Source organism: Seriola aureovittata, chromosome 22, assembly GCF_021018895.1.
Source record: "Seriola aureovittata isolate HTS-2021-v1 ecotype China chromosome 22, ASM2101889v1, whole genome shotgun sequence".
NCBI lineage: Eukaryota > Metazoa > Chordata > Actinopteri > Carangiformes > Carangidae > Seriola > Seriola aureovittata.
The window spans coordinates 19312747-19335623 of record NC_079385.1 but is presented as its reverse complement, the minus strand read 5'-3'; the positions used below and the strand labels follow the sequence as shown (position 1 = coordinate 19335623).

Genomic DNA, 22877 nt, shown 5'->3' with positions numbered 1-22877 from the left:
TCTAAGCTTGAAGACTAATTTGAAAAAGGCATTAAAGTTTCTTTTATGTCATTACATGTGTAAAGGTAACAGGAGGGTTTGATGGTTGATGACTGGAGTTTACAAGAAGCCCTTGAAGGCAGCATGACACTGCCATAAAGCATAATGAGCTTCCATCAGCTGCCTCTAATCTGACCTCTGTTTCGTAATCAGTAATACAAATTTACGACTGTTATCTTAACCCACACACTCTAAACAAAAGGGGAATATGTTTTAACAACTTGTGAATTGTGCATTTAATTTAAGTGGAAGTAGAAAAACAAATGGCACTTAACACTTTAGTACTCAGGCACAAATTCAGTCAGTGTGGGGGAGTTATAACCTTTGTTTTTCCTTTATTCACACTTTGCATTTACACATTATATTATGTTACACTCCAAAAATCCCATAATTTCAAAACTATTTTGCCTAAAAACCAAAACATCTCACAGTAAAAAAAAAAAAAAAAATGTGCTGTTATGTAGAGGTGAGAGGTGAAGGCTTCAGCAATTAGGTTTACTTTGGCGCCATCTTGTGGCCGTCCTGCAGAATTACATGTTGCTCATGCAGATATTTGTCATGAAAATGTTCATCTTTGTACCTCCATGTTTCACGTTTTAAAAACTGCCAACTGTGTATCAGAAACACATAAGGATGATATTTATATTAAAATGCACCATTAAGGTCAAATCGTGACTTTTAATATCAGAGCACGGGATCTCTAAACAATGTGTGGGATGTGAAACCTCTGTTTAATCTATGAATAGGTCAAATGTGTCCTATTTACCCTGCCCACACTGCAGGCCAAGTTTCAAAGTTTCCTTCTCCTGTCTGGGTTACATGAAACACAACAAATATTGACCTGGGGCCTCGGTGGGGGTGGGGTGGGTGGGGGTGGGGGTGGGGGGTCGATCAGTTCAGTGGATTTTAACCTTCAGTTTTCAGCTCAGCTGTGTTTCCGCGAGGTTCCCTGCAGAAGGACCGTCCGTCTCCCAGAGCTGTGTTTTGTTTTTTATGTGTGTGTGTGTGTGAGGATATGTGTGTTTGAGCCCACAGGCCTGGAAAAAAAAGATGAGGCGTCTGCTGCTGCTGCTACTGGGGCTCCTGCTCCTCCACCAGGGCCGCTGCTTTGAGTTTGTGATAGATGGAGAATGGGAGGAAGAGACAGTGAGTCGGAGGGTGTTAACAGGGACCGGGGGATGTATGAAATCTCTTACAGACTCTGTTTGTGCCACTTTTTATTTACAGAAAAGAGCTTAACCATCGACACAGGCTGATACTGATCTGAAATCACATTGGTTTTGTTTCATGAAGTGAAAGAAAGCTCAAATATACAGTTATATTCTGATGTATATGAATAGATTTGTGTCAGTGGTACTTGGCTTTATTTTAATTATTTTAATCACTGACAAGAAGCGATGACTTTATTTAGTTTAAAAAAAGGATTTCATGATGGAAGTCAAATTTTGTCAAAAATAAATTCATTGAGGAAAAAAATATTTTCTCATTTCACCAGTATTGCAAGAGATTGTATATTATTTATTTTTATGTATTTACTAGTTTTTATCTAAATGCTTGCTCTTAAAACTCACTCACTTTTATATGACTGACAGCTAATTTTTCATCATGTGCTACTTTTTAAAAAATCTTATTTATTCCGTTTATTTATTTCTTTTATCTGAATCCTCTCCAGTTTAGATCTTTGATGTTTAAATCTGATTTTCATCATTTTCTGAATTTAAATCTAAATTTTTTCTTCACAATTTGACCTTTAACACTCACCGACAAATTCACCTTTGTATGTCTGATGTTTCATCATTTAGTCAATATTTTTTTATCTATGAAGTCTGTGCTTTATCACGTTTATCTGGATTTCAGCAGAAAAGTAAAACAAAATCTTAAAGTCTTAGTCAATTTTAATATTTTAAATAAGTGTGATTGTTAAATCTAATGAGTAAAAAAACTTGACTTCTTGTGTATTATTTTTGAAATGAAATGAAAATACTTTTTTTACCTTTAAAATTAATCTTAACAAAATTGCATAGCAGGGACAAATGTTTAAATCTCTAAAGTCGGTTTAAATGTGATGTAAATGACATGAAATACAAAATTACAAAATGTACAGTACGTCTTATTAATCTAACCATGTTAAATCAGCTTGATGGTTAAATCTCATTTTCAGCATTAAAACAAAACAAAACAAACAAAAAAACTTCCTTCTTGTGTATATGAAATTTTCCTGAAAGCTCTGGTTTGACCTTTGACCTCACTTAAGACTCACTTTTTGTTCTGCGGACAAGTCATTGTTTTCTGAGAAAAATACAGGCCACCTTTTTTTCCTGAATTGTGTCATTCACTTTAAGAGTTAAGTCTTTTCTTTCTTCCACCAGCCGGATCTACGGGATCATCGGGAGAGACACAAGGTGAGATCTTTTCTTTTTCTTTTATGTCTAATTTTACAAGACAAAGCAAAAAAACCCTCTGTTTGCCCTTTTTTCTCACTGATGTCGCAACAGCTGCAACACACATCCGTGGAATGCATCTTACTGATTGCACAAAAATAAACAAGGCATCACCAAACAAACCGCCTCTGATCCCGATTGTGATTCTGCATCACCTCCAATTATAATTACCACCGACAAATTTGTGATTTACAATCGGCTGAGAGCGCAGATTCAGAAAGTGTGAAGCTGACGACTTCTCTCTCTGTGTGTTTGTGTGTTTCAGAGAGCGATATTGACCAGCGAGGAGGAGGAAGACTTTGAAGTATGACTCTGGGCTTGTTGTTGGAGCCCTCTCCACTGTGACATAGTTTAACTTTATCTACGAATCAATACGCTGCTGTTTGAAGAGATTCCCATGACTGACGGGTTATTGACTTTGTTCGCCACTAATCCTGCCCTGCTTCCCTTTTCTGTCTTTCTTTACCTTAGAAATCAAATCAGTAGGACAGTCGCATGAAGTCGGCTGCATTAGTTTTTGGCTTTATCAAGTTTTTATCATCTCAAACTATGACAAAATATTTATAATTTAAATTCAACTCCTTGAGAACAGAGGCTTTTGTCTCTATGGAGGTCACAAGACCAGGTCCAAAAGGATCAAGACCAACTCAAGACTGAGACTAGAATAAATGTAGTCGCACGATCATCCCTAAATGGAACATCGAATTAATCAGTCTTCAATCACTTAACCTACTAATGGATGCAACTTTATATACAGTAGTACTTAAAACTGAAATTAGAAATTCAAATTGAACATCAAGAACTAAAATTACACCAGAACATTTAATTTATCTCCTTGTACCTGTTAAATAGATGTGATATTAAGCTCTTACACCAAGGTCTCCTACTGCATTGAAGCTCTAGTGACGTCACTCACTTGTAAGTCGCTTTGGATAAAAGCCAAATGAGTAACTGTAAATGTTACCGATGCCGAATATACCTGGGCTGCAATCAAGACCACCAAAGTCCGATTCGAGTCAAGGCCAGTTCCAAACAGGGTCAAAACCGAGACTGAAACAAGTCCCAGAACCCAGAGACGAGAGAAGTCCAGGTCAGAGATATAAAGGATTCAAAGAGAGAAACAGGAAAGATCCCTATAGGTCATCGCTGTTTCTGTTTACCTCCTCCACAGGCCATCCGTGGGGAAGACATCACGGTGAGGAGCTACAAGGTGGAGAGCCGCATCACGTCCCGCTTCGCCCACACCACCGTCAGGAGCTCTGTGGTCAACTCAGGCTCCAAAGCTCAGAGCATTGGCTTCAACGTCCAGATCCCCAAACGAGCTTTCATCACCAACTTCACCATGTGAGTCCCGGTAACACGCAGTACTACAAAGTACTACCTCGACAGAAAGCCTACCATTTCTTCCTTTTTCCCCTCATTCTTGTTCTTCAGGAACGTGAATGGGATCACGTTCGTGGGCTCGGTGAAGGAGAAGACAGTAGCCAGGAACCTGTACGCTCAGGCAAGAGCCAGAGGCAAGGCAGCGGGCATCGTCAGGTACTGGACCGGCGTCCTGGATTTAAATCCTCTGTAGAGCTCGACAGCCTCATGAAGACTGAGATATGTCTGCTTTACAGGGCTAATTCCCAGGACATGGAAACCTTCAAGACGGAGGTATATGTTCCTCCTGGCAGTAACATCGAGTTCGAGCTCCACTACCAGGAGATGATGCACAGGAGGCTGGGTTTCTACGAACACTCGCTGTACCTGCAGCCTGGGAGGCTGGTGCCACAGTTCCAGGTAAGAACACGACGACGTGTGTGTTTGTTTGTTTGTGTGTGTGTGTGTGTGTGTGTGTGTCTTGCAATCGTCCCTGACCCGGCCTCTCTTTTTCAGGTGGACGTGTACATCTTTGAGCCAAAGGGAATTTCCACGGTGCAAGCGCTGAACACCCTGGGGTCGCAGTTTTCAGATCTCATCAAAACTACGTCTTCCAAAGACAAGGTAATACTGGAAAACACACAGAGATCCAGGACCTCTGGCAAGACTGCATGACGCAAATTTGAATTGAAAAATCTGGATCTATATAAAGATCCAGTGTCTCCAGGATCGTATTGATGTAATAGGTGAAATCTAGTCGGATTAGATTTAGATTGATTGCAATTATTCAGTAAATTCAAGGGTTAATGTAATCGATGTCAGAAGCAGAGGCCATTTTCCACCCAAACGACCAGTGATGGGGTGGGATTAGGGTGGGAATCTTTATCTTCCAGTTTTGATGATGAGTTTTGTAGGAGGAGTGTTGAAAAAAATGTAATATGTGTTGAGTATTTTAGGGAAAAATAGGAGTAGCTTGTATGTGAATATTTGACTTTAGCCAAAAAAGTCAGAGGGAAAATGAACACATGATGAAAAACATACGCCTCTTCATAACAGTCTCCTCTGTGTCCCCAGGCTCACATCGTCTTCAAGCCCAACCTGCAGCAGCAGAGGAAGTGTGAGAACTGCACCGGCAGTGCTATAGATGGCGTCTTTACCATCAGATATGATGTGAACAGGGAGAGCAACTCCGGGGAGCTGCAGGTATCACACGTTTAACCATCCCAAAGTTTGTGTATGAAGCCTCGTTGTTCAGCTGGAAGAGGTTTTGGAGATGACCGTCTCTTCACGCTTCCCCCCTTCGTCTCCTCCAGGTCTCGGACGGCCACTTCGTCCAGTTCTTTGCTCCAAACAACTTCTCCCCGCTTCCCAAAAACATTGTGTTCGTCATTGACGTCAGCGGGTCCATGTGGGGGGTTAAGATGAAGCAAGTAAGAGATTTGCTGTTTACACTCCCAGTTATGTGCACTTTGACCCCTTCCAGCCGTCCTCCTGCTCCTCAGCGCTCCTTTGTGAACCGCTGCCACCGTGTGGCGATTCTGCAGAATGCGCTTTAACACCAAACCTCTCTCGCAGACGGTGGAGGCCATGCAGGCTATTTTGGACGACTTGACTATAGACGATCACTTCAGCATCATCGACTTCAACCACAACGTGCGCTGCTGGAGCGAGGAGCTGGTCCCCGGCTCATCGATTCAGATCGCAGACGCCAAGAGATACATCCGGACCATCAAACCCAATGGAGGTGAGGCATCGTGGGAAAATACTCTTTAAAAAAAAAAAAAAAAAGAATAACGTTTGGAAGACTTTGATTGCTTGTGAAACAGGTTGTACTTGGTAATATTTTACTGACCTTTCACCCCAGGCACCAACATCAACGAGGCACTGATGAGAGCAGTTCAGATGCTGGCGAAGGCGTCCAATCAGGGGATAATTGACCCTCGCTCCGTCTCCATGATCATTCTGGTGTCAGATGGAGATCCCACTGTAGGTAAGACTGACTGACTTGTACTTAAAGGGTCATACGTACAGTACAAACAAGAACTACTTTATGTAACTGCCTTGAACCTCTTGAACCTTTAAGATGCCATTTAAGAGCTTTTGTTTTTAACGTAAACAGCTGACCTCAACATGGATTTCTCTCTGCAGGAGAGATCAAGCTCAGCACCATCCAGAAGAACGTGAAGCGAGTGATGAGAGAGGAGTTCTCTCTGTTCTCGCTGGGCATCGGTTTCGACGTGGACTACGACTTCCTGGAACGTATCGCTATGGAGAACCGGGGCATGGCTCAGAGGATCTACGCTAACCATGACGCCGCAGAGCAGCTACGGGTACGACATTTCTTCATTCCCTCTCAAACAAACCAAAGACAAGATACTCTAAGTGGAGTTGTATATAGAACAGCAGTAACATTTCATTTAGGTTTACACTTCCAAGGAGTTTAATGAACAAAATTTGAAGTCATCACCTCAGTTTCCACTCCTCTCCCTCTGCAGACGTTCTACAGCCAGGTCTCCTCTCCGCTGCTGAGGAGAATCGCCATCCAGTTCCCAGAGGAAGCGGTGTCGGACGTCACCCAGAACCGCTTCGATAAATACTTCAGTGGCTCGGAGCTGGTGGTGGCCGGGAAGGTGCTTCCATCTGAGAGCAACACGCTGACCAGCTTCACCACCGCGTCTGCTGTGAGCATGACACACAAGCATACACTTACAACCATGTTTTGCATCTTTATACTTGAGACAACTTGGCACTAATTCAGTTGTTCCTACAGTTACAAGTTGGGGGGGGGGCGTTCAAGGTCATGGATCAAGGTATAGTACTACCAGTGTCCTCTGTCCAATTTCGTCCCGCAGGCCCGACTGGACATGACCCTGGAAACAGAGGCAGACACCACAGAGCTGGACGCAGAGTTGGCCAAGCAGCAGCACTCGTTCACGGGCTTCGCCAGACAGATGTGGGCCTATATCACCATCAAACAGCTGATCGCCGAAAGGTAAGAGGCTGGAGAGCGTGCGGAGTGATACAAGAAACGTATGGAGACACAAGAAGGTCCTAAATCCAGAAAGTCCAGTGAAAAAACTAGATCCATCATTGGATAGAAATGAAAATAAATGGACAAAAAAAAAAGAAAACATCACCTGAAATTACCTTACAACAAAACCCAAAAGTCAAACCTCGATCACAGAACATGTGAAATAAGGTATCACTGTTCAGTATGAGTATTTAACAGTTGCATTGTGGTTCTCCTGCAGGTCTCTGGCGCCAACAGCCGCCAAGAAGAGGAAGATCACCCAGCGGATCATGTCGCTGGCTGTGGAGCATCAGTTCGTCACTCCGCTCACCGCTCTGCTGGTGGAGAGCGAGGACGCCACGGAGAGGCTGCTGGCCGACTCCCCGAAGGACCCCAAGCACGGCTGCTGCTCAGGTGCCTGACAAAAGCAGCATAATGTTACACTAAATAAACAAAACATTACACAGTAAAAAAAAAAGAGGGCAGAAAAAACACAAAACAAGTAATTAAACCACGTATAAAACACAAAGAGGGAATAAACAAACATCTAAAAGCATAATCTCATGTGTGTGTGTAGGAGGAGGGTTAGTAGGGGGCTCAGCAGGCAATGGCGTGGCTCCGGTGCGAGTCGTCTACCAGCCTCCACCTTGGGTCCAGATGACCACACCGGCCCCCCCGAGTCAGGCCGAGAAGGGTCCAGAGGAGTGGGTCGTGCCTCAGCAGGTCAACTTAGGTAACATGCACACACACGCACACGCACACACTCTGGTGACTTTCATCCCATCGTGACATCATGTTAAACAGTGTGAACAGTGTGTAACGAGTGTTTCTCATCCAGTGGACAACGACCCTCACTTCATCGTCCACCTGCCCGAAAGGAACATGGACGTCTGCTTCAACATCGACTCCAAACCTGGTCATATTCTCAACCTGGTGTCCGACAACGGAACAGGTACCAAAAGTTTATGAAAAATCAATTTTTCTTTTACCTTTAAGCTGCAAACAAAACCACTGAACAGCTTTTGCAGGCCTCAATGCAATTTCCATGATGCTGAATTTGAAGGGAAACCTACATGGTTATTACATTAGCATAGTTAGCTCCATTGCACATATACTTTTGTCATGTCTGCGTCATGTGTGACAGAAAGGCTGGACAGTAAATTCAGTCTTTGCAAAGAAAATAAGTGTTTGGATGTTTTGAACTTACAGCACAAAAAAGAAGGGGTTAGCTAGCTAGCTGTTTCCCCCCTGTTTACAGTGTTTGTGCTAAGCTAGGCTAACCATCTCCTGGCTCTAGCTTCATAGTTGACAGACAGATACGAGAGTTATAAATCCTTTAAAAACAATTATTTTTCTATTTTTCTACAAAAGATGCTGAAATAATGTGTCACTCTGTCACCTTTAACCTTTCACTCGACACTGTACCTTGCGTTTCCTGTCCTGAAGGCCTGGTGGTGAACGGGCAGTTAATCGGCTCAAAGAAGATGCAGAAAGGAAACCTCAAAACCTACTTTGGCACCATCTCCATCTACTACCAGCCTGACGGAGTCAGCGTGACCGTCGGCACCGACGGCATCGCCATGACTGACGGCAGGAACAACCACTCGTTCACCTGGGGGACCACGGCTGAAATCACACAGGACAGGTAACAGTCACACCTTCTTCGATTACAGCATCTTTACTTACCTGGGCTTCACGTCTGGGTCATTTTGCCTCACACGATTCTGTGTTTCAGGGTGAGGGTCTCCATCGTGAAGGACTCTCGTGTTACCGTCACAGTGAATAACAACACCCAGGTGATGGTGTTGCTTCACCGCGTGTGGAAGAAACATCCAGTAAACGTCGACTTCCTCGGTATCTACATTCCCAACAACAACCAGTACTCGCCTCTGGTGCACGGGCTCATAGGTACGAAACACTCACCTGCCTCACAGGCTTCGTTAAAGCAAACTGAAGGGTGATCGGACGCTGATTGACTTTAACAGGAGATCAATAAGTGGAACTTTAAGTGTTAAACTGAAGTCAGAGATGTCATCTTTAACCGTTTCTGGAACATTTACATTTGTAAAAATGGGTTGAAGTCTTCAGGGAGCGGAGGAGTCAGCTGTGGATTAGACACCTGTCAATCAAGCGTACTTCTATTTAAGCCTTAATGAATAAATCACAAAAACATCTTATTTTTTTCAGTTATTCTGCAAAAACATTTACGATTTTGTTACTTTTAAAAAGATAATTTTTATTTCTGTGAAAGGTTAAACATGTTAAACTAACATCTAATGTATTCATCATATATAAATATACAAACGAAGGGAATTCTGCTGCTGGTAGATGCCATACATATGAGAAGTCTTATATTTGTACTTGTTTGGGTAGCAAAGCTTCAGTTACAAGTTTAAAATGAATATAGGATAAACCCAGAATATTTAAATAGTGTCATTAGGTGAATTAGTGGCGTCTGATGACAGGATAAATTGGGTTTAATGCAGGTTTGACCTTATCTAACTGGTGTGTTTGAGCTTAAAAATGTGTGTGATCTCACAGGGCAGTTTTCTAGAGAGCCTGAGGTGAGCGTGCACGACGTCCACGAAGGAGTCGACCCTCTGAAGAAGGAGGCCACCATGGAGGTGAAGGGCAACAAGCTGCAAGTCACCAGGTACGTCTCACAGCGGCTCACGTTAAAACCGACTTCTGAGGCAACCCATTTCTCATTACAGCTATGAACTCATCTGTCTGTGTGTGTGTGTGTGTGTGTGTGTGTGTGTGTGTGTGTGTGTGTGTGTGTGTGTGTGTGTGTGTGTGTGTTCAGGGGCTGGCAGAAGGACTACAGGCGTGACACGAGGCGCGGCTCTAACGTCTACTGCTGGTTCATTCACAACAGCGGGAAAGGCTTCATCGACGGCCACTACACCGACTACATCGTCCCAGATCTCAACAGCTTCCTTCAGACGCTCTGAACAGACACAAACATATTGATTTCTATAGATTGATATATATATATATATATTGATCTACAAATTGAGGTCATAAGTTCCAAAGAACACCTGAAGTCACTTTTGTTTATTTGGACAAAATTTACATCTGCAATGTTAAGATCAACTTGATTATTAATACAAAATTTAAAAAAAAACAAATTGAACATATTGCTCTGTGTTTTTTCTGTAACGCTTCACTGGAAATGCATTGTGGGATATGTATATGTACATGTGAATCATGGGGAAAGTAACTCTGACACAGTAGAGTCCCTCAGCCAGAAACGGCTGCCTGAGGTTAGAGCTGGAGGGGCTGCGGGTTCAGGCCAGTTTAGAGAAATCCTCGTAGGCGACGTCCACCCTCTTTCCTTTGTGTTGACCCTGAGGATGAGAAGACACGAATCTTTAATAACTGCTGCAGCTGCAACTCAGAAACTGGGCTTGACAAATACAAAAAAAAAAAAAATTCAACATGAAAGTGAATGCAGCAAATGGAAAACAATAAAACTTGGTGATCTTTACAACAACTTGTCAAGTCTCATATTTTTATACATTTTTCAGATTGAATGAAACAGATTATGTTTTTGAGTAGTGAATGTTATCAAATATGTTAGTCCATGTTCTATTTTTGGGTCAGAAAATCACATCCATTTACTGCTGATGTGAGAACAGCCTGAAGCCTTGAAATACTTACGGATTCGAGAGTGAGTGTGGCGCAGAAATGTTTTTCATCGATCCCCTCCAGCAGAGCCTCGGTGTCTCTGTACGGACCGTTCACGATCAAAACCTTTTTACCTGCAGGAAGTTTGAGAGCAAGAAGATGCTGAGGACGCTGAACAGCTGAGGCACGTGTTGATTTCACTAAACGACCTGTGGTTTACCTGGTGCAGGTATGACGGTCTCCACGTGGTTCTGGTCCAGCTTCAGTTTGTCTCCGGAGTCGATCATCCTCACCACCGCTGTGTAATTTTCTCGCACCTCCTGCGGCAAAAAAGGATTCACAACCGTTAAAAAACGTCGCAGCTCCTCTTCCCGCTCCACACGCTTCACACGAACGCATACAGAGCATCGTTACCGTGACGACAGCCTTCTTCTTGTGGTACTTCTCTCCCAGTCTCTTGGTGACGACTTTGACCACGATGTTGGGCTGTAGCCAGTAATCCGTCCTGACCGACTGCTGCTTCTTCTTCTTCTTCTCCTCCATCTGACGAGAAAAAACATGACACATACAATCACTAAAATATATAAAACACATATAAATACGTAAAGAAGACAAAACAGAATCATCCGCTCTACCTCTATAATTTCCTCCAGAGCAGATTTCTTCTTCTTCTCCGCTCTGGAGTCTGAACCGAAGGACGTGTCTTTCCTCTTGGTCGAGGATGCTGATGCTGTTTTGAGAGCACTGGCACCAAGGACAGAGCTGCACAGACACACAAACAGGTTTCACACAAACTAATCCTATTATATCCACTTGATAATTGTGGAGAAGAGTTAACACCCTGCACAGAAGCTCCTGTACCTTGATTTGGAAGGACCGGCTACAGATGAAGAGGCGCCCATGTTGAAAGCAACTGCAAGAGAAAAACATTTTTTATATACTTTATGACTTTGAGGGAGACAAATAGAACAAAAATCCGGAGTGAAACAAGTAAAAAATCCAAACCTTTCTCTTCTTCATTCTCACGTTTCAGCTCTGTATAAACTGGAGTTTCCTACAAAATAAAATACACCACAAACTATTATTTTAAATTTTGAAAAATCAAAGTCTGTGCAGATCTCAGCCGAGGTCTGTGACGCTGGTGCACTCACGTCTGTCTCTTTGCTGTCGCGGCCTCTGCGGACCTGCTCCTCGATGAACCTGGCGCTTCTCTCTTCATCGTCCAGCTCCTGCTTCTTCTTCCTCGCCTGCTCCTCTTGGCGGCGGATGGTCTCCGGGTCACGATCAATGTACTGGACGTACCAGCCTTTAGGGGTCTCGTCAACTTTACACAGGCCTGTAGGGATAACACTTAACAGATTAGTAAATACACAGCATATAATCTACTGTACTGACTCTTCTACACATGTTTGGTCTGACTTTTCTACAGGGGAAGCATCATTTTTTATTCTTTTAAAGCATGTGTAAGTTGCATCCGCTCACCTTCTCTGCCCAGCCACTTGGTGAAGTCAGTGAGAGTCTCCCACTGTGTGGAGTTCATGTGGACGTGCTCCCGGTCACTGATGTACTCGTTGTAGACAATGTTGTTATGCACTCGCTTGGTCCCTGCAGATCAAGAGCGAGTAAATGTACACATCATCTCAGTTGCGTTTATAGACACAAACATCTGGATGAACCTGAACTCACCAAAGCGTCTTCTGAGCAGCTCCACGAAGTCGCTCTTGAACTCACTGGTACAAAATGAGGAAAAACGATTAAATCAACCACCTTTAAACCACCGTTAACGTGTTGTCTATTTAAGCTAAGGTTCAGACTCACTCTGAGAAATAGTCCATGAACTTTGTGGGGTCCTCTGAAGCCAGCAGCAGCTGCCTCTGGTGGGACTCAGACATGCAGTGGCATTTGAAGCCATTCTGTCGGCAAACACACAAATTAAGTTTAAGTTTAACACATAAACAACAGCAAAAAAACAACAACATAACACATTTAATAATGAAAATCTTACCTCATCTCGACATTGTTTCTGACACATCTGACAATACCACCGCAACTTCTGGAGACCCTTGGATTTTATCCGGTTGCTTATCGCCTTGGGAGAGAGAAAATCTGCTTTCCCCATCGCGACCAGCTACGACAAACGTAAAACACTCGATATAACGTTAAAAATTAAAGTAAATCGGTAGAAATGTTGCTCGAATCGCCGCTAAAAACCCACGTTCAACCGCTACCGACATAAACAATTTCCGCGAGTGAGGTTAAAATCTCGCGATAACGTTTGCTGTGTTCATGGGCTCTACGTAAGTTTCGGATTTTACCAAACACGTCGTCGTGATTTATTACGTTCCTGAGATGTTTTATGAAATACCAGGAACAAACTTCACTTGGCACAATAATTTTTTTCTGAGGATTTTGGACACAACTTCAAAACAGGGCTAAATGTTAACTACAATTTGATTCTTAATGTTTAGCCGTAATTGTCTTTGAGAAATAGGTGCTTGCCTGTGTGATTTATTAAAACAAATGTGAATATCTGAGATGCTCCCCCACAAGAATGTATTATCAATTTCTACAATATACATTAGATTTATTGCGCAAAAGTTTAGGGAGAGTAGTTAATACCAAAGTAATTAGTGAACTAAATGTTTAGAGTACAATAAAATACTTACGAAAGTTAGACAAAAGTCAGAGATGAAAATGTGTTTTATTTGCCTTTGGTACCAGTAACAAACGCTACATGTTTTTACAAGAAATAATAAATCTACTAAAAAGGCTCTTCACTTTTTTTGGGTAAACATTGTGGGTTCAGTCCGTTTCAGTCATGTGTGTGATCCTCTTTATAACGATATTTCTGCTGGTACATGAAGGCAGCATTCGTCCATTTTGCCCTTAACTTGCGCCTGCGCAGTCCTGCGTGTCTGACCTTCATAGGAGTAACCATGTTCGCCAGGACCAGCGCGTTGGTGTTCTCCCCACAATGGTAAAGTCACAAATATATAAATTGTTCCTCAACAGTCTTTAACTTTATCGTCTTTGTTTGAACTCTGTGGACATGTGTGGCTGTAATGGACGTGTAACGTCTAGTCTGTAAAGCACGCGAGTTATTGAGTGCAAGGACGTGCTAACGTGGAGGCCGCGGCTAATGAATGGACAAGTTCAACCGGCTAGAAGCTAAAGCTAACTGAACTGACATTGTGCGAGTGTCGAGAGAGGAGAGTTAACATTTCACCAATGAACGACTCTGAGCTAATACATTTATAACACATGCATCGGTCACAGTGATAGTCTTAGCTAGGGCTAACTGTCAAAGCCCTAGCTCTGTGCAGAGCTAGCTGATGCTAACTCACTTGCAGCGCTAATCTGTATTCCTCATTTTATAGCCAATGACAGAAGAGGTTAGCTTATGATAACATGACATTAACTCGAAGCTACTTTTAATTGTAAGCTGATAACGTGTTAATAACGCTTTTACATGTTGACAATGCTTGCAGCTAAAACTCAAATGGACTATTTCTGTTCACAGTGGGCAGGTCAGGAACATGGCTACCTTGAAGGACAGTAAGTACATTTGTAAACTAACTGCACACTTTGTAGTAAAAGACAACAGCACAACAACATAATGCAGACTGCAATCTGACACTGATTACACCACAGATTCAAAATTTCAACATCCAGTGCCAACATATAATGCCAGCTGAGGGCAACATCTGAATAATTCAATAAGTACATATGTCTTTATACATCGACCCACCAGTTTGCAGTTGCTTAAAACACAATCTTGAGCTGCAAACTACTCTCCCTGCAGCACACATTTAAAAAACTTAACCAGGTCATATCACTGTCTATATTGAGGGGGGTGAATAAGCAGTCATCTAGAGGACAAATAAGTGATTCCAAATTAGTAGAGCTCATCCTAGTGATTTGTAAAAGGCTTTTATTATTATTATAATTGTAAATGTGCATCATTGCCAATAATATAAACAATAATCTGGTTGCCAGATATGTGAATGGGGTTCTGTGAGATGGCAGTCCTGCCTGTTGATTTGCATTATTACCTGCCATGTTCTAATATGACCAAAGATATTACACATAATGGAGACTGTGGTTTAAACGTGCAGCAAAATCTGAAAACAGCTGACCATTTTATATTGTCTCACTGTAATATTTTGTTGTCATTTTGCCCCTCCTTTAATATTCTGAGTGACAATCCTCTTTTCCCTTTAGTCACCATTCGGTTGAAGTCCATCAAGAACATCCAGAAAATCACAAAGTCCATGAAAATGGTGGCCGCTGCCAAGTACGCTCGTGCTGAGAGGCAGCTGAAGCCAGCCCGTGTTTATGGCACCGGTGCTCTGGGTATGTAACACCTCGCCTCCATGTTACCTCTCACTTGATAAATTGGATTTTACTCTCGATTGTTTCTTAAACTAAGGTTCCCTCCATTTTCTCTCTGCCCTCCAGCTCTGTATGAGAAGGCTGAAATCAAAGCTCCCGAGGACAAGGCCTCCAAGCATTTGATCGTTGGTGTGACCTCTGACCGTGGCCTCTGTGGTGCCATCCACTCCGGTGTGGCTAAGGCCATTAAGAGCGAGATCGCCAACCTGACCGGCGCTGGCAAGGAGGTGATGGTGATCAATGTGGGAGACAAGCTGAGAGGCCTGCTGCACAGGTACTAATCTGCTCTGTTATAACATTGAAGGCCATGAGTCAGGCCCAGTCTTAGTTTATTAGAGGCTGAAATTCCCAGAATGTCAATGTTGCAAAAGCCTCATTGACATTTTAACAATTTTATAATGCTGACGTTTCTGCAGCAGTAAAAATTTGATTACTGTGATTCCTTTTGTTGGCTCTGGTAGCATGAAGTCTGACGGTGAAGTTCAGTGTGCTAGTGGATTAATACACAGCGCTGAAATTATTCTTAATGCCAAAATTTCTACTAGTATTACAAGTTTTCACCTGTTATTCTCTGCAGGGTGAAACAATGTTGAGGTTTCTCTGTCATGAGAGCTGTTAAGATTTAAAATGTGTTTATTGGCTTGAAACAGATGAGAACTTTGTGTATCTTAGCAAAGATTTAAACATGTTTAAAGAATGAAAGTGTGCAGACTGACGATACTCACCGTCTCTCGTCAGAACTCATGGAAAGCACATCATGCTGAACTGCAAGGAAATCGGCCGCAAGCCCCCCAGCTTCGGTGACGCCTCCATCATCGCCACCGAGCTGCTCAACTCTGGATACGAGTTCGACCAGGGCTCCATCATCTTCAACAGATTCAGGTACGAGGCTTTTCTTGCATAAACTGAGAGATTCACTTGTCTGTTTAAATTATCTGTAAAATACTGTATTGCCCTGATCACAAAGTCTCCCCCTTTCTCTGATGCAGGTCTGTTATCTCATACAAGACGGACAACAAGCCTGTGTTCTCCACAGACATCGTTGCCAACTCAGGTAGGACGTGCTGCTTTTGTTCAGAGACATTCAGCCTCGTTTGTCCCAGTTAGACAGATCCTGAACACCTGTGTCTTCTCAACAGAGAACATGGGCGTCTATGATGACATCGACGCCGACGTGCTGAGGAACTACCAGGAGTTTGCTATGGTCAACATCATCTACCTGGCCCTGAGGGAGTCCTCCACAGCGGAGCAGAGCGCCAGGATGACTGCCATGGACAGCGCCAGCAAGAACGCTTGTAAGACTTCGGGACTTCCTGTCGAACACGTGTCACTTTCCCATCTTTCAGAAAATCAGCTGATAATATATGATATATTATGAAAGGATGTGCTGATGTGTAGTGTCTCTTTATATGACGACTTCAGTGACATCACAGTGTTTCTGCAACACCATAGAAACAGTTATTAGTTTTTTATGACGCAGGTAGAAACTAAATCTCTTCTCAAAACTTTTTACCGATTTTTATTTTAACCGATGCTCAAAGGATTAGTTGACTGACAGAAAATTAATTTCCAACCATTTTTGGCTGGATTTATTGTTTTGAGTTATTTATTTACATTCTCTGGTTTTATCTTCACATGTGAGAGTTTCTGCTTTTCACAGTTTTATGTGATTTGTAAAAATAAATTTAGTTTTTGCACATGTTCGTCAGACAAAACGAGCAAAAGGTGGAGACGTTACATCGGGGCCGTGGAGCTTGGATGTACATTTTTACATCGTGAGGCGTAATTAGAGCTGCAACTGTCGACTTTTTTAAAATCAAAAACCAAATTACTTTCAATTTACAAAGATTATAAATCGGAGAGAAGCAGCAAAACCCACATTTGACAAGTTAAATCAGTGAATATATGAGATCTGGGTTTAGTAATTAATCAATTGTACATATATGCTGGTTATTTTATTTTCTGTCACTCGACTAAGTGCTGTTGTTGAATCATTTGCATCATTTAGAAAAAAGTTAATACATTGGAAACATCAGATTGTGGGAAAACAGAAGAGTTTACCCGTTTTTAGATTTCTACTTAATCTCATATCTCGGCCGCCACTTTTTTATATCGTTATGATTTTAGTTTGAAACGTATTCGCGATGCTCTAACATCACTTTTCCTCTTCCGTCACAAAGTGGTGTTTGACGTTGACCGACGGGTTTCTGTCCCTTTCCTTTTCAGCCGAGATGATTGACAAGCTGACCCTCACCTTCAACCGTACCAGACAGGCCGTCATCACCAAGGAGCTCATTGAGATCATCTCCGGAGCTGCTGCTCTGTAAGTCTTTTCTTTTTCCACCACATCTACAGTATTTCCTTTTTTCTTTCTTTTCTCTCTTTTTATTCCACCACTTTTCTATCTTCCTCTATTCATTTGCAGATTTCTCTCTGACTCACACTTTCATTATGTTCCTCCATCACTTTCTGACCTCTATGACCTCTCTTCTTTACTCTCTCTCTTTTCCTCTCAACCATGCATGTCTTTTTTTTTTTTTTTTAAATTTCCAAAAGCCATCACATTCTTTCGTGACTAATTCTCCTCTCTGACCTAATCTGCTCCTCCTCACCCTCGGCTGAACTCAGGAACTGAGGCTTGTCTTAACAGAGGAGGTAACACTGTAGACTAGCCTGTAATGTCAGGATCCCTGTGCGCTGCTTTAGCTGTAGAAGTGAGAGGAGTGTGTGCCGTGAAGCCCTTGATATATAATAGACTAGATGTCCTTTAGGTTTCAGCTTGTTAAACACCGTTGTCAGGTCCGACTTGCTCTTTGTATTCACCGTTCTCACCTTTTCTTCTTCTTCTTTTTCTTTGCAGATAAACGGGCCAGGTCATCGTTTCCATTGCCTATAGCTCTTCAAAAAAAGTACTTCGGACAAGTGTTGTCGAGAGTCTAAATGAACATTTGTGCTTCTATTTGTAAAATATATGGAGAAAATAAACCTCTTACACAGAACCTTCATCCTTTCCTCAGTCCCTGTATCTCATTCCTCACAATAAAACCTGACGACTGAGAAAAATGAATGTTGATGCTCTTCTCTTCTGAAGGTGTCGCTACTTTTAAATCATCAGTTTGTGTTTTTGAATTTTCTTCTAGAAAGGAATTTAGTCTCGGACGCTTAAGAGTTGGTCGACAGTGAATTATTCATGTGGATTGTAAATCTAATTATTCCTCAGTTGTGTTATTAAACAGAGGATGGACAAAATAGCTGAAACACGTTATGTAATCCTAACAATAAATAAATGCCACCTCTGGGCTCTACACTGGTCTTAGTGTGGATTGCATTATTTCAAGCAGTGATTATCAGGGACACGGCGACATGAAGGAGGTTATCGGCCCTGATGTGAGTGAACCACATCAAATACTGTGTCTGAGTCTGAGCCGTCATCACATTCATTCAATCAGACTTTATCCTTTATTGTATTATTATTTTTACCCTGCTACATTGAATCCTAACACCTTGCAAAAACAATGAGCCTATAAAATAAAGGCCAATAAACGATAAATAAAGCCACTGATTATATTTTAAAAAAGTTAAAATGCTGCTTACATGTAAATCAATGATGATTAAATAGTACAAATAAAATTTTAGGACTATAAGAGTCTATTTTGAACAAATAATTTTATATTTTCACCACGTTTTATTTATATTATACTTTTACTGAAGTAAGGTTTTGACTTTAACTGGTAAAAAGAGTATTTTTTAAATCGTGGCTCATGACTTCTTCCTTCCACGGCCTCGTGTCACTTCACATTAAAAACTCTTCCTGTGAATGCAATGCAGCGAGATATGCAGATATGCAGATTTTACATTTGGATAAAAGAGCGTTGGTGTCAGTATTGAGAGAGAAAAGGTCAGAGCAGTGCATCTGTAATTGTTCACGATATTACAATAATCAAATCCCTGGGTAGTATCTCCACTTAATACAAGAGCTACATCTGTTGTTATTGATGCTTCGACTCTGAATTATGACCTGAAGGAAGGAAACTTTTATATGCAGTACACACACTGTTAATCATCATCTACCTCTGAAACTGACACCAGAAAACTGATGTAAAGTCTCAAATCGACTCCAACTTCTGATTTAAAGTTGAGTTTAATCTCAGAGCTCCTTTTGTTGTTGCACACTGACACAGCTGAGCTCGAGCAGGTCCGAACAACCTGAGAACCAATTGTTTTTCCATTGTTATAACTCCATATAACACTACCTCATCTCCTGCTCCTCTTCCTCCTGCAGTTCCCAAAGTGTCCACCAGGCGGCGCTGTCTGATAAGAAATGCGGCGCCGCCTCAGTCCTCCGGCAGCGACCTGCATGAGAGTGAAAACCCCAAAGGAGTGAAGAGTTTGTCGGAGCAGAATGACACATCTTCACGCTTCATTTACTGCACGATAGGCGATTTATTTCTGCTCAATTGATCCTCTATATTCAGATCCAATATCTGATCTGAGTTCAGCCTTTTTTTCTGATATAGGTCCTGTGGTTTCTGGTGGTTGTGATGATCTGGCAACATTGAATGCCAACGGTGACGGAGAATTAGACAGTGGGTGTTTGTGGTTTGCATTAAATATCATTTCTGTACCCGAAACGTCGTCCTTCCTGTAAGTGCATGCCTGCGTGTGTGTGTGTGTGTGTGTGTGTTGTGTGTGTGTGTGTGTGTGTGTGTGTGTGTGTGTGTGTGTGCGCATACATGTCCTGCAGGCCTTGTTTGTCTATTGTATTTGTGCTTGTTATTGTTTACTCCTGAGGGGAGTGAGGAGCGATTGCATCTGAACACTGAAATTACAGCGATGCCAGACTCTGATAAACACAGTCAGGGAGCAGCAGCCTTCTCATTGATCCTCACAGCTCAGGTGTCCAGGAAGAGGTGTCTTCATATACTGATGATAATAACACAATGATGATAACATGGTGATGGCGTCAGGCCTCTGTGGATCTCTTGTTTCCCAGATCTGAGACCAGAGTGACGTTGCAGCTCGGTCCAGTAGAGCGGGAAAACATGAGCGGTCACACAACCGGACAGGTTTGGACCACAGTTGAGCCAAAGCTTGGAGAAACAGCACGGGGAAAAAAAACCTGTATAACTACGGCAAGCACAGCGGGTCAAAAGTGAGTTTCCTGATCGTTTCTTTACCCGTTGCACTTTTTTGTTTGCGGGTTTGTCCGTCCGATTCTCGTGGACACGTTATCTCAGTAACACCTTGATGGAACTTCTTCAAATTTGGCACAAAGAAAAAAAAAAGTGATTTTAGGGGTCAAAGGTCAAAGGTGACCTGTGGTGACCTCACAAAAGACAGTTTCGGCCTTGTGAATGAGACATATCGCCAACGCCGAGAGGGAATTTCTTTAAAATTTGGTAAAAATTTTCATCTGGACTCAAAGAGAAACTGATTGGATTTTGGTGGCTAAAGGTCAAAGTTCAAAGGTCAAAGTTACGGTGACCTCGCAAAACATGATTTTGGCCTTGGGGAATGCAAAATATCCAGAATTCCTCATTGGAATCCCTTCAAATTTGGCACAAACATTCACCTGGACTCAAGGACAAACTGATTAGAATTTGGGGGGGGGTCAAAGGTCAAAGGGCAAGGGCATGGTGACCTCATAAAACATTGCTTTGGCCTTGTAAACCCAATATCTCAGTGACACCTTGAGATAATTTCTTTGTCACAAACATTCACTTGGACTCCAGGACGAACTGACTAGACTTTGGTGTTCAAAGGTCAAAGGTCAGTGCGACCTCAGAAAACCATTATCATCTGGATAAACAGGGATGTAACATGAAACTAGCGGCGGAGGCAGACGCCCACGGGGAGGTGATTCTCGTTGAGTCGCGTGTTTAACTCGATGAGTGCAATTGTGCCATAACCCAAAGGAATGATGGGTAAAAACTTGGATAATGAGACCCAGAGCCAGAGCGTCAAACCAGGCAGATAATATGCCAGGATTCACACCAGCAGCCGCTAACTAGACTCGTTCCAACAAAGCAGAGCAATAACACGAGCCTCGTCCTCTTTTGTTGTGATGATGTTTTATGATGGAAGTGTGTAACGGTGTTAATGTGACGGTGGTTCGACAGTTGGCGCCATAATGAAAAGGCTCAAACATCTGCACATGAGTGACTGAAGAAAAAAGACTAATTGTGTGTGTGTGTGTCTGCAAGTGAGTGTTTCTGCATTAAGGAGTGTATAAAGGTGTGTGTGTGTGTGTGTGTGTGAGTGTGTGTGAGTGAGAGTGAAGACATCTGAACATTGTGTTCGGGGGGCCTCGCCGCCGCTCTGTATTAGCTTCACCTCGTTATCGTTATCGCCCTCCTCCATTGTGGCATGACGGGCGGAAAATGATTAGAGGAACAGGTGACAATGGAGGCAGAGATTTCTGCCTTTACCCGGGGCAGCGCCACTGTCAGGTACAGCAGCATTACACTCAAAAGAAAAGAAGAGGGGGCGCCGCACAAAGGAGCTCCTTTCTTACTTTAAAACACTCACATCTTCTTCAGGAGTGTTCGTCGGAGCCAATTGACTTCCTCCGTCCCTCCATCGCTCTCTCAGGTAATCACAGAGAGAAGGATGAGAGCTCTGAAAAGGAGGGAGACTTTCCACTCCTCCCCCGTTCTTCTTCTTCTTCTTCCTCTTCTTCTTCTTCACACTCAACTCCCGTCTCTTCCTGATCAGACAGAGGGAGGAAAAGAGGGAGAGATAGGGATGAAGGAGGGATGACAGGAAGCGAGGCCGAGGCTGTTTCCCACGGCGACGTCTGTGCGTGTGAGCGACACCGACTCTGATGTAGTAACGCCAGGGCATTATCTCATTCAACACCCCCCCCTTCTCCCACCATCCCCCTCTTATCTCAATGCGTTCCCCTCCCTCTTCTCTCCCCCCCCCCCACCAGCCTTACACAAAGCTATCTGCTCCGTGGACTTTTCTGACTATTTATGTCGGACAAGGTCAGGATCGTTTAAACCGCTCTGCCTCTCTCAGCCCCTGCAGATGAGATAGCGCCGGGAGAGAGGAGGGAGAAACGATCGATTCCCGCCGCCACGCAGATTTATTCCCCTCCTCCTCCCCCACCTCTCTCTCATTTTCCCAGTGGGGTTTTTTTTTTTTTTTTGCACCGAGCCAGGAGGGAGGGTCACCATTGCCGCCGTCACCACCGGGCTCATCAGTCTCTTTAACACCCCGCCATTGGCGTTTAAAATACAGTAGCAGCCCTTAAACTGGCCACTTTTCTCCTGGTCCAAATGAGAGCCGTCCTCACATCAATCTGGCCGGCTCGGGTTCTCCGGGTTGGGGGGGGGGGGTGACTGGTGAGGCCTGTTGAGAGAGAGAGAAAGAGAGAGAGAGAGATTTAGACGGGGGAAGTGGCGGTCTGTATCATTCACAGGGGCGTTTTACAAATGAAGTGGGGCACTTACTCAGGCTGAAGGCTTGATTGTGAAGCCGGGAGAGTGGCGACGCAAACTAGTCAGAGGAGAATATGTTTGCGACGGAGGACGCTGGCGGTTGCTGTGAATCAAAGTTGACGATAGCTTGTAATTTGTGCTCCTCTTCAGTGTTAACCCTCGCTCCGCCATCGCGTTCTGCTGCGACGTCCCTGCGCAATGATTCTCACGCGTCACGTGTCAGTCAAACAGGATGTTGCATTTCTGTTGTTTCCTGCTTTTGGTTCTGATTTTTCTCGCCACGATTAGTCCGCTTGGTTCCTAGTGAGCGACACCTGATCCGGGACTCGGACCGGTGCGGGTACGAGCCGGAGATCCCGTTCTATTGATCTCCATCATGGATCTTTATCATGTCTAAATACCCAGCTCTGGTCACATGATCATTGTTGATTGGTGACGTCCGACAGAGGTCGCCGAGCTAACACCTGACTGTAGGTTTCACCCCCTCGTATTTTTCTACTTTATCGTAACAAATAAAAGTTGAAATCTTAACGTTCAGGGATAAAAAAAAAAAAAAAAAGG

The 22877-nt window shown here is 43.1% G+C and overlaps 3 protein-coding genes across 5 annotated transcripts; 2 read left to right on the top strand and 1 right to left on the bottom strand.

The window, feature by feature from the left end:
- The first annotated feature begins 975 nt into the window (after window positions 1–975).
- On the top strand, window positions 976–10348 carry itih2 (inter-alpha-trypsin inhibitor heavy chain 2). The gene is made up of 21 exons (XM_056367696.1): window positions 976–1185; window positions 2409–2441; window positions 2746–2784; window positions 3652–3824; window positions 3915–4019; window positions 4100–4262; window positions 4359–4466; window positions 4917–5045; window positions 5156–5272; window positions 5418–5586; window positions 5707–5832; window positions 5991–6172; window positions 6338–6523; window positions 6695–6834; window positions 7094–7266; window positions 7430–7585; window positions 7691–7804; window positions 8299–8497; window positions 8588–8760; window positions 9394–9505; window positions 9659–10348. The coding sequence occupies exons 1-21, from the start codon at window positions 1090–1092 to the stop codon at window positions 9804–9806; spliced, it is 2841 nt and encodes a 946-aa protein (XP_056223671.1). The 5' UTR covers window positions 976–1089; the 3' UTR covers window positions 9807–10348.
- Window positions 9895–12752, bottom strand: kin (Kin17 DNA and RNA binding protein). 2 transcript variants are annotated; one of them, XM_056367698.1, is made up of 12 exons: window positions 12488–12744; window positions 12301–12395; window positions 12169–12212; window positions 11965–12087; window positions 11634–11818; window positions 11488–11536; window positions 11344–11395; window positions 11118–11244; window positions 10897–11025; window positions 10703–10802; window positions 10516–10616; window positions 9895–10202 (listed from the first exon to the last, which is right to left on the bottom strand). In XM_056367698.1, exons 1-12 carry the CDS (start codon window positions 12599–12601, stop codon window positions 10143–10145), a joined length of 1179 nt encoding a protein of 392 aa, XP_056223673.1. In that variant the 5' UTR covers window positions 12602–12744; the 3' UTR covers window positions 9895–10142. The 2 variants fall into 2 exon arrangements, with proteins under 2 accessions (XP_056223673.1, XP_056223672.1); XM_056367697.1 differs by having other exon boundaries at window positions 9895–10616; window positions 12488–12752.
- A 596-nt stretch (window positions 12753–13348) lies between these two features.
- atp5f1c (ATP synthase F1 subunit gamma) lies at window positions 13349–18186 on the top strand. Of its 2 annotated transcripts, XM_056367700.1 has the most exons (9): window positions 13349–13459; window positions 14003–14037; window positions 14704–14835; window positions 14941–15148; window positions 15613–15756; window positions 15864–15928; window positions 16014–16169; window positions 17101–17197; window positions 17735–18186. In XM_056367700.1, exons 1-9 carry the CDS (start codon window positions 13419–13421, stop codon window positions 17736–17738), a joined length of 882 nt encoding a protein of 293 aa, XP_056223675.1. In that variant the 5' UTR covers window positions 13349–13418; the 3' UTR covers window positions 17739–18186. The 2 variants fall into 2 exon arrangements, with proteins under 2 accessions (XP_056223675.1, XP_056223676.1); XM_056367701.1 differs by lacking the exon at window positions 17735–18186 and having other exon boundaries at window positions 17101–17201.
- Window positions 18187–22877: the final 4691 nt, after the last annotated feature.

Coding starts and splice junctions, on each gene's coding strand:
- kin (XM_056367697.1), bottom strand. CDS start 12,601: ATGGGGAAAGCAGATTTTCTCTCTCCCAAGGCGATAAGCAACCGGATA. Junction 12,088..12,168: donor GCTGCTCAGAAGACGCTTTG/GTGAGTTCAGGT, acceptor CTTGATCTGCAG/GGACCAAGCGAGTGCATAAC. Junction 11,245..11,343: donor GCCGGTCCTTCCAAATCAAG/GTACAGGAGCTT, acceptor GTGTCTGTGCAG/CTCTGTCCTTGGTGCCAGTG.
- atp5f1c (XM_056367700.1), top strand. CDS start 13,419: ATGTTCGCCAGGACCAGCGCGTTGGTGTTCTCCCCACAATG. Junction 15,757..15,863: donor ATCATCTTCAACAGATTCAG/GTACGAGGCTTT, acceptor TCTCTGATGCAG/GTCTGTTATCTCATACAAGA. Junction 15,929..16,013: donor AGACATCGTTGCCAACTCAG/GTAGGACGTGCT, acceptor TCTTCTCAACAG/AGAACATGGGCGTCTATGAT.
- itih2 (XM_056367696.1), top strand. CDS start 1,090: ATGAGGCGTCTGCTGCTGCTGCTACTGGGGCTCCTGCTCCTCCACCAG. Junction 5,587..5,706: donor GACCATCAAACCCAATGGAG/GTGAGGCATCGT, acceptor CTTTCACCCCAG/GCACCAACATCAACGAGGCA. Junction 8,498..8,587: donor GCTGAAATCACACAGGACAG/GTAACAGTCACA, acceptor TCTGTGTTTCAG/GGTGAGGGTCTCCATCGTGA.